Source organism: Lycorma delicatula, chromosome 1 (genome assembly GCF_047948215.1).
Source record: "Lycorma delicatula isolate Av1 chromosome 1, ASM4794821v1, whole genome shotgun sequence".
Lineage (NCBI taxonomy): Eukaryota > Metazoa > Arthropoda > Insecta > Hemiptera > Fulgoridae > Lycorma > Lycorma delicatula.
The window spans coordinates 372273189-372289402 of record NC_134455.1 but is presented as its reverse complement, the minus strand read 5'-3'; the positions used below and the strand labels follow the sequence as shown (position 1 = coordinate 372289402).

Sequence of the window (16214 nt, the reverse complement as noted above, 5' to 3'; positions counted from 1 at the left end):
TCAAATATTTTATTCAGAACGGATCCACAAGCACCTACGCAAAGGGAAAAATATCTGAACTTCAGGAAGATTGTATAGAAAAGCAATAAATATTTTTTGAGTTTTTATTCTGTACTAATAAATGTTAAAAATCAAATTTTATATTTGACTGACCCTTGCAATTAATAAAGTTTTGTTACTTTCTAATATTCTCTTAATAAAATTAAGTAGTCATCTGAAGTTAAAATTAAGTATTGATTGCTATTATAAATAAGCATTTGGTCCTGATGTTTAATAAACATGGTTAACAACTGTTTAGATACTTAAAAGAAAGCTAATTTTTTTTTTCTAAATATTGTTTGTTACAGAACCAAATTTTACATTTTATTGCAGTTGGATTACAAAGTATGTGGAAACTATGAAATTCCTTAATTCAACTTCACTTTATATAGGGGTATTTTAAAGGGAAAACTGTTTAAGATGTTGAAGTTATGGTTTTTGTTGAATTTCAAGCTTCTGTTGCAGCAGAAGTAGAAGATGTAAATAGAGATTAAATAATACAATTCTAATCCTTTTGGGGATGGTTTTTGCAAACAAATTCCTAAACTTATTCAATAAGTAAATATTATTCAATACAGCATTAAATTTTGCTGAATTGGCTGCAGTCCATCCACCATGCTGTTTAGCAGTAACTTTCATAAGTACTAAATTAACTTATGATTTTTATATTTGTTTAAACATTGCATTCAAAATGAAAAAAATTGGACATTGATATTCACGTAGTGACAAATTTTGTAAAGACAAAAAAGTAAAAGTTAGGTAACATTGATACACACAATAAATATAGGTTTAAAAATTTGTCTACTGTTGGATACTTGTTTGTTATTAACCTATTCTGATTTCTGTAATGAGTTTTTCTCATGGTGGTTACCAACCCAGTTACTTTTATACGGATTTGAATACTAGATCGTGGATACTAGTGTTCTTTAGTGATTGGGTTTCAATTAACCACACATCTCAGAAATGGTTGACCTGAGGCTGTGCAAGACTACATTTGTTTACATTCATACACTTCATCCTCTGAAGTAACACCTTATGGTGGTTCCGGAGGCCAAACAGAAAAGAAAAGAAAAGAAAGGTCACCAACCCGACCCACCGAGTTGGTCTAGTAGTAAACTCATCATCGCAAATCAACTGATTTTGAAGTTGAGAGTTCTAAGGTTCAAGTTCTAATAAAGTTACTTTTGTATGGATTTGAATACCAGATCATGGATACGTATGTTCTTTGGTGGTTGGGATTCAATTAACCACATATTTCAGGAATGGTTGACTTACCACTTACGCCATGGAGGTTGTGGAATGGTCGACCTGAGACCTGTACTGTACTGAGACTGTTCATGTACATTCATTTACATCATCCTCTGAACTAATATCTTTTGTGGTTCCGGAAGCTTAACAGAAGAAAAAAGTCACCTATAGCCATTTATATTTTGGTCATGGTACCTAACATCACATAAATTTATTTATTTTCCATTTCTTGCCTTGCTTCAATAATTATTTTATTTACGGACAGTGATTTTGCATTTTTGGTTATTCATCTTCAATACTGGAACTAAAATCGGTTTGTACAAAGTTGCTTTTAATAGGATTGAAGCATATCATGTGATTTTAGGTTAAGTCTATAATCAGCAAACTTCAGTTTATAACCTCAAAAAATTTTACTTTGTTGAATGATTCCTATTATTTTTGTCTATTGAATCCCATAACTGTTAACAGTTGCAGGTAATCTGATTTAATTCATAGATTTCACCTATAAACAGCATATTTTATCTTGAGAAATACAGACAAGCATTCTTGCTAATTAAGCACCTCAGCATATGGATAGACACTAGGCTAAGATTTGGAATACAAGTCTTAGAGGCGACTAAAAAATCTGAGAGGTCTGTGGGACTGATTGCCAGCCTCCTCCCAAATAGTGGCGAACTGATTCTGCATTGGAGAAGGTTACTTGGGGGAGTGTTGTATGCCATGGGCTGAAGTAACTAGATATGCAAAATATCTAGTTAAGCTAGAGGTGATCCATAGACAATGTTGTTTACATGTCATAGCTGCGTATAGAATCTTCTCTAAGGAGGCGGGTGTAGTGCCGATTGACTCAGTTATGTCGCAGAGGAGGGGACTTTGGGAGCAAAGGCCTTTGCCAAATGGAGACAGGAAGTGCATATCATCCCAGGTAGGAGAATAATTAATGGAGATCTGGCAGGGGCGGTGGGGCTGAGGTACTAAAGATTGGTGGATCTCCCACCTCATTAGTGACATCAGGAGTTTGTGTACAAGGACCTATGGCTCGCTGGGATACAGCTTAATGCAGTTCCTGGTGGGCCATGGTGGTTACAGGGCATATCTGTACAAATGTGCTCTGGACCACGTGGATCCCTGCCCTGACTGCAACTAGGAGGAGACTCTCTTTCATGTACACTTCTGCTGCCTGTGTTTCGATGAGGAACTTGGAAAGATTTTAAACACATTGGGTTTGGAAGATATGTTCAGCCTGGAGGATACGCAATGTATAATTTTGTAGGGTGTTGAATGGAGAGTGGTTATAAACTATGTTAAGAAGGTAATGGATAAATTACATATGTATGAGTACACCTGCCAAAGAATGAGACGTAGGAGGGTGGCGGGGTGGACAGGCCCATGGTTGAGTGCTTAGAGGGCCCCCCCGAGCATGTAGGGGTCATCTCTGGCAATGAGGCTACAGGCACTCTGAATATCGGCATCTGATAGCGTGATACTCCTCCCCTTTTAGAGGCAATGCTCTCCTTGAGCAGTTTCAGGAAGGGGGAGAAATAAAAGTATCCTTGCTAACTACTAGGGGAAATGAAGGCTGGAGTAGTTTTTTACTAAGAATATTGTTGAATTATTAGCTTGAAAAGTCCATAGAGGTACAGTTTATAAGGGTCTGCGAGTGACACATCAACTCTAAATAGTGGCTTATGTATTATTAATGCTTCAAATACTTCCTATCGTAAGAAAGACTGGGACAGAAACTGTAATGGAGCAAATTAATCTACTTATTTCTGTGTCCATTGCAGAAAATGCTTTTATATGCAAAACATAATCAAATTTTTGGGAACCAATGTAAATACCAACTACATACAAGTGGCAACTGAAATTTAATGCACATTGGAACATAACGACCAAACTAAATGTCCCACAAAGCAACAGGTATTGTCATCTTGATGTTATGTCAGCAACATTTAGTGATCGAGTTTTTAACTGCAGAAAAATTGAACACTAGTGATAATCATTGTCATCTAAAAGCTGTTTATGGTGATGAAATTGCTGATAAAAGTACTGTGAACAGGTGAGCAATAAAATTTTGTGAATCAAGCTGGTAAAGTGAATATTGAGGATAAACCTCACAGTGGCAGACCTGTTTCTGTGATTAACAAGAAGCACCAAAAGGACATGGATGAATTGTTTCAAAGTGACCATGGTATCACACAATACATTGCTACCCGTATAGGCTTCTTTGAATAATGAATAGGATGCATTATTATACATTTGGAATATTGTAAATCTGTTCTTGGCAGTTCCAAATATAGAAGAGAACAAACAACAAAAGGAATTTTGTGAACAGCTTCTGAAATTATATTGTGACAATGGAGATGACTTCCTTTTCAATACTTTGAAGGAAGACAAAACTGGTGTATCATTATAACCCAGGAGAAAAACTGCAGAGCATAGAATATTGACACTGGTTTGTCACAATAAAAAAAATTCAAACATTATCACCCTCCTCAGAAAAAATTCTCTTGACAGTGTTCTGGAATTCCCAGAACATGATTGGCTATCTGGAAGCTTAAACTATAAATCTTGTGTGATGTATATTAAGATGTCGAAGCACCTTCGGAGACTTGTGTGTTGTGTTCAACAATCCTTGGGGCCGATAATTCTGCAACAATAATGTTTGGTTACACACATCACGTATGCAACCTCCAAGGCTCTTTGAAGTTGAAATTTGGACCTATTCCACAACCTCCACACTCAGTAGGTTTGGTGCCGTACAATTTTCTCTTCTTTTCGCAATTAAAGAAGAATATTAATTGTTCTTATTTTACAATAGATGATGCTGTAAGGTTGTATATCAAGAAAAGACCACCAGTATTCTTCATTGAATAGGAATAAGAAAACTGGTTTATTCTTGGGACAAATGTGTAGATGTAAATGATAAATACATGGAAAATAAACGGCAGTTGTTTTATAGCAGATAAAATTTACTGTTATGCAATGTCTGCAAGTTATGAGCGATTGGCCATTACATTTCATCCAGCCCATGTAACAGTATAAATTTGGTGGCTGTATTGTAGGTAGCAAAATATTTTATAAACTTATATGATGGTTTATTTTAGAAAATTATACATTTATTGCTAATTTTTTAATGTTAGATAAATTTTTAGTGAAGAAAGTATTTCATAAAGTGCTATTTTTATTACTAAAACTACTTTTTTGTTATTGCAGGCATTGAAACAGGAAGTAATACAAACTATAAGAGATATTGTTCATATGAATAGATTATTCAGAGAATCTTTGGCCCAGATGTTGAACCCAGAGCATAGAGTAGTTGATAATCCTGTATACCTGTCAGATTTAGGCGCAGCGCTTACTGGGGCATCTCCTAAGGAACTTCAAGAAGTCTTAGAAGAGACTGATGTAAAAATTTTTGTATAATTTTATTGTATGTAATCTACTGTTTAGTTTGGAACTAAAAATTTATACAATTAGTGGTGGTTGTTACTTTTGCTCTTTTTATTGATTTATTTACCTTTTGTTTATTTACGAGTGCATGTTATACAGGTATAAATACAGTAATAAATATAAATTTAATTTTCATCCTAGTAGCAGAATATAATTATTCAATTAAAATTTACTTTTTTTTTACAAGCATTTGTACAATGGTCACCGATTAGATCAATGATCTACTTATTAGGTGAGAGTCATTTATAAAGAATGATTTGAAATAAACTCAATTTTAAGATGATACTATTATCTGTATTTTAGTAAATTAAAGTAGAACTGTTACTCGGAAAGTTTATGACTATTGTTCTGCTTGTATTAAGTAGTTGATTGGATAATTCATATTGTATTTTAGAATTTTTGATCTTAAGTACTAATTTGTTAATTTGAGGATTTAAGGAGTTGCTTCTCTTATTTATGTGAATGTAATTATTATTGCTTGTTACATTTTGGATTTTAATTAAAAACAACAATAGTGTAACTTGTTAATAATAATAATATAAATTGAATGAAAAGTAATATTAATTATAAAATGTTTTAATAATAATTTTTGTATTTATTTAATTTTTCTTTAATTGCTGGCCTCTGTGGCACAAGTGGTACCATCTCGGCCTTTCATCTGGAGGTCCCGGGTTCAAATCCCAGTTAGGCATGGCATTTTCACATGTTACAAATCATTCATCTCATACTCTGAAGCAATGCCTAACGGTGGTCCCATAAGTTAAAAAAAAATTCTTTAATTAGAACTTTGTGTGTATATCTTCAATACCATATGAAATTTTATTGTTATTTTTAATTATTTCTATTTGTTTTAAGGTATCAGCATTTATGGTTGTATGTATTAATAAGTTTTAAATTATTTTTTTTAGAATGTAGATTTATAAAGATTTTTTTTTATAATTGGTGCATATGCATAATTTAATGAAAGGTGAAGTATTAAAAATATTTTCAGGAACATGGAAATGCTTACAGATATGACAAACAAATGCCTGACTGTAGATCACAAAAAATAAATATAGTTTTTCAAAACCGGAATTGTCATTTTAAAATTACATATTTTTATAGAAGTACTTCCTATATACTGGTTGTTTTTTCTTGCTATGAAAGTAACTGATATTGATTTCCTCATTTTTTATAATCTTATATAAAAATTATTGAAACATTTCATAACCATTGTTTGGTCCAAATATCAGTGTTCTAACAATTTTTCTTTTTTAATGTATTTTTCATTTACCTTTGTGTGGTAGGTTTAATGTTGCAATATTTTAAATTGATATTTTGCTGAAATATTTATATAATTTTTACATATTTTTAATGACTTGTTGAAGTTATAAAATTATATTTTATAATAATATCGTAAAATAGCTTTTAAAAATGAAAAATTTGTTATTTTTATAATTATATTTTAAATAAGTTGGTATGTATAAAAACTGTACATAAAGAATTAGTGATATATCAAATATTTTAATGAAACATTATTAATTGACAAAAAATTGATTTATTTTGTGTATATACTTCTACAGAGCAGCAGTACATATCCATATGTACTGCTGCTCTATATGTATACATATACATATGATTAAGTCAGATTATACATATCTGTATAATCTGACTTAAGGATATGTATAATCTGACTTAATCAGACTTTTAAACATTTTTAATCAAATATATTGAGAGACCATGCCTGTTTTTTCTTATTATTTAAAACTAATATTTTTAATAGATAATATATTATTAAACTAATTTATTTTTATTTAATTTAATATAAAACTAGCATTATGTAAAAACTACTTACAGCAAAATATTAGATCTATTGCAGATAATATAATGGAACTATAATAATCTAAATTTCATTAGTATTATCTACAAATAGAGCAGAATGTATCAGTTTTAATGTAGGATTAGTAAGACATGTTATATTAAAATTAAAAGTTATTTTAGTAAGTGTGTAGTTGACTATTGTGAGTGCAACACTTGCAAGAAAAACATTATAAGTGATTGTAAGTTTAAAACTGTGTAAATTTTAGTACCTAGCAACATTATTTGGAAATAAATTTCTGTGTATAATTTCAAATTGTGTTGGTATAGGCTCAACAATACTGAGAAACACAGCTCAGTTAGCATCCTAACTGTATTGGAACTTGTTGACATATGTAGTTTAAGTTAACTTTTATTAATGTTTGTGAGTTATACTCACTATATTAGCAGCTAATAAAAATATCTCAATGCTATTTACTTTAAATATTAAAATTGATAATTATTGATTTAATTGTACTATTACTTAGTAATTACTGATACAACATATTGTAGTTCACAAGAATAAATCTAAACATGTAACTCTGAATTAAATACTGCCTAATACTGACTTCACCTCTACTTTGCATATTGTAACATCTTTGAAAATAAGCAGAAGAGATTTTTATTTATTTTTTTTAAATAAATAAGAATTCCAAGACATAATTTTGATTGTTTCTGAAACATTACAGAACAATTTTATTTATTACAGAAGTTACATACATATGGTTATTTGATTTACCTTTAAAAAATTCAATATTTATTTATAATTTTATCAATGGGTTAATATGTATGATATATTAACATTCATAACCATACCAATATTTACTGTTTAATATTGCCTTCGTTATCTATGCAAACAGTACTGGAGGAGTGTTCAAATAAAACTATTCAGATGTTTAAATACACAAATATAATTTATGATTGTTGACTATACATATCTACATATTTATTGAGTTGTCTCTCTTGATCGGTGGAGTTAATAAAGTCTAATCATAATCTCCTGTCACTCTAAAATGGCTCCTCTCACCACCTTCTGTGAAATAATTTATTTCTCCATAACCTTTTAACTCAGTTTTTTTGTCTCGCACATGGTCTACCTCTTATTCATTTTCCTTTCATTCTCTCAAGGTGTCTCTGATCTTTAAAACATCTCAATCTATTTTTCTCAATTTTCTTTCTTATGTTGTTTAAATTTAATGAATTCGTAATGTCACAGTTCCTGATGGTATCTCTTATTGCTTTTCCCAGTGTTCATCATAAACTGTGCTTGACTCCCTCTTTTGAGCCACGCTTAACTTCCTTTCAGACACTCATGACTGCTGCATAAGTAATTGTAGGCACAGATGTTCACATTGGAAAGATCTAAGTCATTTCTCCAACCTCTTAATGATCTTCTAGTCCAATTATCAGTTTATTTCAATGTCTGTACCAGGGTAAGTAAATTTTTATCATTTAACAAATTGTATTGATATATTCATTGATCCCTCCATATATATATATATATATACACATTTCATTCATTGTCTCCTTACTTCTTGCATATTTTCAAAAGTATTTGCCCATTCCGTGTCATCAGTTTATCTTGTAACTTTGATTATTCTTGTCTAAGATCATTAAATCATCAGCAAAAATCGCTGATTTACTTATCAGTTTTCTTTATTTCAGTAGACTAGAAGATATTTAAAATTTTTATGAAACATTCTTGAAAAATTAACTTGTTTGGTATTTTAATAAAACTTTTATAATGATTTTAAATTGCTTTGAAATTGTATGTATGGGTTTTAATGTGTAAATATAGAAAAAAATAACTTTAGTTTAAAATTCAGGATTTAAAATGGTGAGAAGATTATAAATGTTCAATCTGATTGGATAATGAATGATGACTAAATTGGGTAGGCATTATTCTACAAAGTTATTAAAAAAAAAAATGTTGGGGCAAATGTTGGGACATTTTCCTCAAGTATAAATCATTTTCTTTTAAAATAATTATTCATCTTTGCTACTGTAAAATTAGTTCTATCGAATCTTTTTAAGAATTGATTTTTTCAGATGACTGGAAAAAGGACATACATCTGCTTTATTTTAACATTTTTTTTTTTTTTGAATGTTTTTTGATAAATGTACAATTAATCTGAAGAATTAGTGATCACTGCTAAGCACTCATTTGTGTACATAGAAATTGAAAAGCATTAAAGTGAGCTATTATTTAAAAAATCATAATTACTTATTTTATATATATTTTATCGGTGATTTTATTGTAATGAGAATCTAATCTTATACATTGTTTTTTCTTAGATACCTAAACGTCTTATGTTAACATTAAAGTTGCTGAAAAAAGAATATGAGCTTACTAAGTTACAGCAAAAAATCGGACAAGAAGTTGAAGAAAAAGTTAAACAGCAACATCGTAAATACATATTACATGAGCAGTTAAAGGCAATAAAAAAAGAGCTTGGCCTTGAAAAAGATGATAAGGATGCCATTGAAGAAAAATTCAGAGAACGATTAAAGGTAATATAAGGCTACATAAGAGCAATATCCCTATAACATTCCCTTAGATTTCTTGTTTACTTTTCAAAGAATCTCTTAGTTCCACGTCTAGTATGTAATTAAGATAGCGGTTCGTAGCCATCATTTATTTCATCTTAACTAATAATCATTATATGCTTACTATCTACTTTAAAATAATTGATTTGTTTGAGATCTTAATATACTAGCTACAGTCAAATTTCAGTTATTGACTACATTACTTTCTGTTAAAGTTTGAATTTCTTTATAAATTGGACTCAGAACCATAAAATAAGAATGAATTTATGAAAACAAAACATTCATCTTCTGCATTTATAAATAAATAAATAAATTCATTATTTATTATAAATAAAGATTTTTTATAAAAATTTGGTTGTTTTCATAAACTTTTTAAACTTTCAGATGAAAACAAAAAGAGTAAAAAATGAGCATCATTTGTACAATGATCAATCAGTTCATAAGTTAACATGTGTGAACTAAGTGAGAGATTGCGTCAATTGTTGATTATTGAAGAGTTGATTATCTTCAATAATCAACAAAAGCAAAATATGTTTGCTTTTATATGTTAGCAAAATATGTTTTATATGATGGAAGATTTATTGTTTGACATACTCAAAAACCCATAAGGAATTTCATATGTTTGATATGAAATTTCTTCTAGAAATAGGGTCACTAGAAATTTATTTTTGCTTCAAATTCATGTTTCTGGGTGGTCTCTTAATCAGAAAAAATTTGAGAATCTCTTTTTCTAGTCATTTATTTAAATTTTTCAGTTGCCTCATTGAGGATTGAAAATTAATCAGGCTTTTTTCCAAAGTGATTTGAAATTTCTCTCCATGAAATTCCTCCTGATTTTTTTTTAATTAATTTTTTAGGAATACCATATGGTGTGTATAATTTAGTAGAATAATGAGTGTTGTGAATAAACTATACTGAATACTGATTAGTAATTACCTGTTATGAAAAGTAATTACTTACTCAGAAAAGTATTCTCTTAAAAGATAGTGATTAAACATTTTCTTTTTCTTATAAGTAATTACTTTTATTCTTATGTTTGCGTGTAGTTTATTTTAAGTAAAAGTATTTCTTTCTCTTAAGAAATTGCTGACGGTATCAAGATATCAAACAAGCCTGCATGTTTAAACTTGTTCGTACAAAACCAGAAAGAGCCTTATGATTTATGTTTGTCCATGATATGTTATTTCTGTTAATCATCTCAGTATATCACATATTCCTTGCTAGTCAACTCTACTTTTCAAATGGATTGTTAAACATGCCATAGAGTGAAGAAGAAACACAATTTTCACTGGTTTTAGATGATACCAATTATGTGGCTGATGGTAGGGCAACTTTAGTAAATGTATTAAGAAATCAAGTTGTTTTGAATAAGTCTTTGACTTATTAATTTTATTTATTCTAAAGAAAAAGCATGAGAAAAACATTTTGAAAGAATTTGAATAGTGCACGCAAAATAAAGAAAATGCTTAACAATATGAACCATGAAATTAAAAAGAAAACAGGTAACAAGGCAATAAAATTATTAAATTGGCAAAAGGATTTGTTAAGCCTCCTAGAAGAATATGAAAATCCCAATTTCAAACAAGTTCCAGTGGCAGCAAATACTGGAATTGAAGATGGGAAAGATAAATATACTCCTGAAGAATGTGAAACACCAGTACTTTCTGTAACTGATGCGAATAATTGTAATGCCAAGCAGACTTTGAAACAAAAAACAGGTCACACTAATGAAATGACTCCCTTGTCAAATAGCGAATTACAGAGAATTGTTCTCAATGAACAATTACAACTCATCAGAACTCAAATGAAAGGAGAAAAAGTGAAACTGAAAAGAGAAGAAATAAAATTATAGATTTACTTGAGTTTAAAAAATTGCAAAAAGAAGCGGAAAACGGCAAGGAAACTGTCACCACTTTGTTTGCATCTTCCAATGAACAAATTAATGACCAATTCAACGTTTCTTATTTCAATTTGTGATATTTTATCTAAATGTTTTGTAACTAAGTTCGTCTTCTTTTATCCCATCCTGTTATAACGAAAAAAACAAAAATTAATAAATAAAAAACAAACCATCCATTTAGTGGTCTTCACCAGATACATATGAGGCACATACATAGACTTAAATACGTATGTATGTCTATACATACAAATGTACGTTTTAGCCTATGTATGTAGCTTCTACCAGCCTATGCATTCATGTGACCCTGTATGTATATAATAATTTTTTTTTTTTTTTTACTTACAATTTTTTTAGACACACATCTACCTTCTTACATTGTAACATGTAAGATGTACGTATGTGTATACATACAAATGTACGTTTTAGCCTATGTATGCAGCTTCTACCAGCCTATGTATTCATATGACCCTATATGCATATAATAATTTTTTTTTTTACTTACAACTTTTTTTAGACACAACTACCTTCTTACATTGTAACATTAATTATTTATTTTAATCATATGAAAAGGTTCAATGTAAATACACAGGACAAAAGAGTTAAAGATTAGGATTTTTATTTCAATTATTAATTAACTCCAAGTATACCCGTTACTTCAGCTCTCTTCTGTTCTCCTTCTTTTATCTGTCTATCTAACTCTTACTCTACTTCTTCATTTTCCAAAATTTCTTCATCAGCATAAATTCCTTCATCTGCTATTTCATATACATCATTCATAGTTTTTCAAAATTGTGTAAAATGGCGCAAGCAAGAAAAAGTTTTGGAACTTTTTCTAATTTTAGTCGAACCAGGTTTTCCAACAATGGGACCACTGCTTTGATTTGAAGACCACTGATTTATCTGAAGACTTTCAATAATTGCTGTTTCTTTGCTTAGTTATTTATTGAAAGTTTTTTTTGTTTCATTACTATCAGGATTTCTAAGTGGCGTAAGCAGCCATGGTGCAGTAGCATAACCATTGTCTCCCAAAAGACAAGCAGCCCCATTACATTTTGCCATTATCTCCAGTGTTTTACTGCATTTCCAAATACGACTCATGGGTGCTGCCTGGGCATGAATTATCAACACTGTTTACCTTCTCATTTGCATCACAAGTTACCTGCACATTAATACTTGCATAACCCTTGTGATTGATATAACAGTCACCAAACTGCGCCAGTTTTTTAATTCCAATACAGGTGCAATGTATGGCACCTAGCACACAACATTTTAAACCTCAAACTCTGTATAAATTTGCATTTGTTAACCTCCTGCGCATTTTGCAGGATATGAATCCAGTCATTTACTTTTGATGTTATTTTGTCCAAAACCTAATTGAATGTTTTACTTACTGACATGGTGAACATCAAAACCCATTCCAGTCTGAAAGCCTTGGTCTGCAAGATATTGAAGAAATATTTCCATTTTCTGCTTCAATGATAATGTTCCTCCCCTTTTCTCGTTTACTTCGTCCAGTAGGAAAATGTCACTTAAATGATTAATTAATTCTTCTTCAAAATAGAGTAGGTCTTTGCATCGACTTGGACTTACATGCCATCTCCTTTTGTAATTTTTTCTATTATGAACATACATAAATGCAGCCATAAATGATTATAAGGTTGGTCTGGGTTACCTTAAAAATCAATAAGTAATTTCTTATAAAAATAAGTATTTTGTCGCTTTTATTCATACCCTTTTAAGAAATTACCTATGCAGGATCAGTATTTGTGTGTAGTTAAAAACAATTACTAATAATGAAAGAAATACCTGATAAGATAAAAGTATGCCAATTTCTAATATTTTATTCTCACATTCATGAGCAATTTCTTAAAAAACAGTCAAGAAAAGTAATTACTGATTTTTATTCACATCACCCAATATTAATATATTATTATCAAATTGTAGACTGAAAAAATACGTCCCAGAATGTAGATCAGTAATCAATATCAAAAACTGAGTTAATCAAATTCATGTTTGAAACTTTTATCGTACTTTTATTTGTGCCACTATATAGAATTATCACCAAATGCTTGCTGATTTTTATTATCATTTCTGTGTAGGTATTGTCATCCTTTTGAGAAAAGTTCATGAGCAGAATTGTTCAACATTTTATCATTATGTATGAAATAATAATACAACAAATACATTTAACATAATTAAACACAAACACTTACTTACTTGACTTACTTTGACTATAAGGTTAGAAAAAAATATTTATATGTATCGAAAGTTAATCACAGTATTATGTTAAGTTCCGCCTGTGTTTTTCATAGGATAAGTTCAGTGAATTCTTGTTATTGCAAAGGTCTTTGTAGCAGCACTTTCTTTTGCAACAATATTTACTTACTAGTCCATTTACACTTCTACATTGTGTAATATATTTTACTTTTTCTTCTGTGCCAGATAAAATTTCAGCAATCACTATAGCAGCAATATTTTCCTGACCATTGGGTGATTATTTTTTCTAATATTAAATACAATACAGTATTAAAGATATTTAATGTTATGTTGCAATAACAAAACCCATTATCATGTTATCAGAACTGTTTTACCAACCCTGAGAGTAATTATCCTATATGGTCACAATCATCTTCAATACAATAGATTATACAGTTTTAAATCATAAAATACATAGGATATTTTATATATGATCCTGTATTATGCTTCATTTTCTTCTTGAAATGACAGCTCAGTAATCCAAAAGAAGTTTGTAGTCTGTTCTTTTGTTATAGGCATATCTATATTTTCAGATATAGATGTGGTCTTTAACGATATTTTGTGGTCTTTAATGATATTTTTGTTTATGAATTCTGATTTCTCAAGAAATTTACAGGTTTGTTTTTGCCATTGCTACTAACTTCCTTATGTACTTATTGCCTACCCTTCAGAAATCAATTTTCCTTCATTTAAGGTTAACAAACTTTCTTTTTCTTATACCTGAATAAAGAAAGATAAATTGTAATTATTAAGTTAAATGGTTTTACATTTACATTGTTAAGTTAAACAGTCACTTTACATTTGACCAATATCCTTCTGTGTACAATGATTTCAGTTGCTGTTTGCAGCTAGCGTTCATTAGTTATTAAGTCACTTTATTTTTTTTATAAATGTCTTTTAAGTGAAAAAATTTATCCTTGGACAAAAAATTAATATAATGCATGAGTCAGAAAGCAGTGTTAATTAAGTCTATGTCTGCACAAAATTTAATTAACTTAGTTTATCTGTAGGCGTGATATGGAAAACCAAGGAAAAAACAATGAAATATTTTAACAAAGAGAGTAGTAACTTCAAAAAGTTATCACCAGAATTTGACCAAATTAATCAAGCAGTTCTGCAGTGGTTTTGACAAATGAGGCATTTAAATATAATAGTAGAATGTTTCTGTAATAAAAAAGAAAACTGAATTCTTTGCAAAAAAAATAGAGTTTCTGACTATTAAAGGTTCTGATGGTTGGCTAGAAAAATTTAATCTTGTTACAATATTTTATTTGAAAAAATAAGTGATGCTAATTTAAATACCTGGAAATACCTGATTAAAAATTTTGTTGGGGTTTGTAAGTGGTGGTTTTTAAAAATTTGACATATTGAATGTTAATAAATCAGGAATATCATATAAATTACTTCCAGACAGAATTTAAAATTTGAAAGTTGAAAAATGTATGTCAGTAGAAAATTTTCTAAACAAAAAGGTGATACTGATTTAACTCGTGCCATACATCAAGAATGGGAAAACATCCCTTATTAGTAAGTCAAAGAATCTGAGACATTTCAGAAACATTAAAAATCTAGTAAAGTATTAAAGTAACAAATTGGGAAAACTTATGACTTCTGATATTTTTTAAGAAAAAAATCATTCATGGGTTATAATTTAAAAAAGGGTGATTGGAAAACTTTTTAACTGATAGAAAACTGTATGGTATTTATTGACATCATAAACAAATTAAAATATGTTTCTTTCTGTCTAGTACTATTATTATTTTATCAGTTATCTTATGACCAGAGGGTCATAAGATACATAAGAATAATCTCCAGAAGTTAATTTTGTAAGACTTGAAAAATTTATCTTCTCATTGTATTTCATTTACTGCAAAAAGCAGGGGAAAATGTAACTTAAATTCAGTAAAAAATTCATTTTGATACATTGGCCTTTTTTTTGTAAACACAGAAACAAACAGTGTTTATGTTAATAAAACAATCTTCCACCAAGTGAGTAGATCAAACTGTTTAACATTTTGCAGTCTCTTAAAGAAACAGATTTGGATCTTTATGTAGGAGTCGATAGAATCTCAGAATCTCATCAAAGGGCTCTCTCTCAGAACAAAGAAGGAAAGGAAGGAAGTGAAAAAGATAATGAAATTGAATCAGAGATATCACCATCTAATATAGCTATTGATGGTGGCTGTACCTGTGGTTCAGTATATCAAATAATATGTCAAATTGATGTGTATGTATATATATTTGATGGTGGCAATATCTTTGCTTGTAGTTTCATCTTCTAAATTAATAAAATTACTTTGTTTACCTTTTCAAGATGTGATAAATCGTAGATTTTATATTGTGTAAATATCTTCTTTAAATTTTTTTGTGAATAATGTTGTTTCATTATGTGTGTGTCACTTACATGTGCATGTGTGCGTGTATGTCTGTGTGTGAATATTTTCCTTAGAATTACATTATTATAGGAAATATAGAAATATTTTTAGAAGTTGGTAGTTATCTTCATTGCTGTCTGAATAAATACATGGTTTTTATCTTTATGTTCTGGTTTTATTTGCACATTGAAAAGTTTTGTTCAAATTACTTAAATTAAAATTGCAAAACATTGTCCCAGAGTACAAAATAGGAAAATTCAGTGATTAAGTTCATATTTACCACATTAAATAATGAGAATCTTGTTGAAAATTATTAGTCCCTTTCAGATTGTTTTTGTTACTAATGTTGTTTTTCTGTTTACTGCAGGATAAAGTGGTTCCAAAAATGGTGATGGAAGTTATTGATGAAGAATTAAAAAAGTTGGGCTTTTTGGAAAGTCATTCCTCTGAATTTAAGTAAGAATAGCTTTATATATATATATATATAATGAGTGTTGTGTTTTAGAGTGATAGAATTTTCGATAGGGATAGCTGTCATTATTTTGTTTTGATGACATTTT

The 16214-nt window shown here is 29.6% G+C and overlaps 1 protein-coding gene across 2 annotated transcripts in view; it reads left to right on the top strand.

The window, feature by feature from the left end:
- Lon (lon protease homolog, mitochondrial) overlaps nucleotides 1-16214 on the top strand; it is a 90476-nt gene that overhangs the window by 24136 nt on the left and 50126 nt on the right. For both annotated transcript variants that reach the window (XM_075353685.1, XM_075353684.1), the window contains exons 5-7: nucleotides 4504-4695; nucleotides 8872-9087; nucleotides 16022-16110. In XM_075353685.1, the coding sequence (XP_075209800.1) occupies nucleotides 4504-4695; nucleotides 8872-9087; nucleotides 16022-16110 (497 nt within the window). The remainder of the gene's footprint in view (nucleotides 1-4503; nucleotides 4696-8871; nucleotides 9088-16021; nucleotides 16111-16214) is intronic.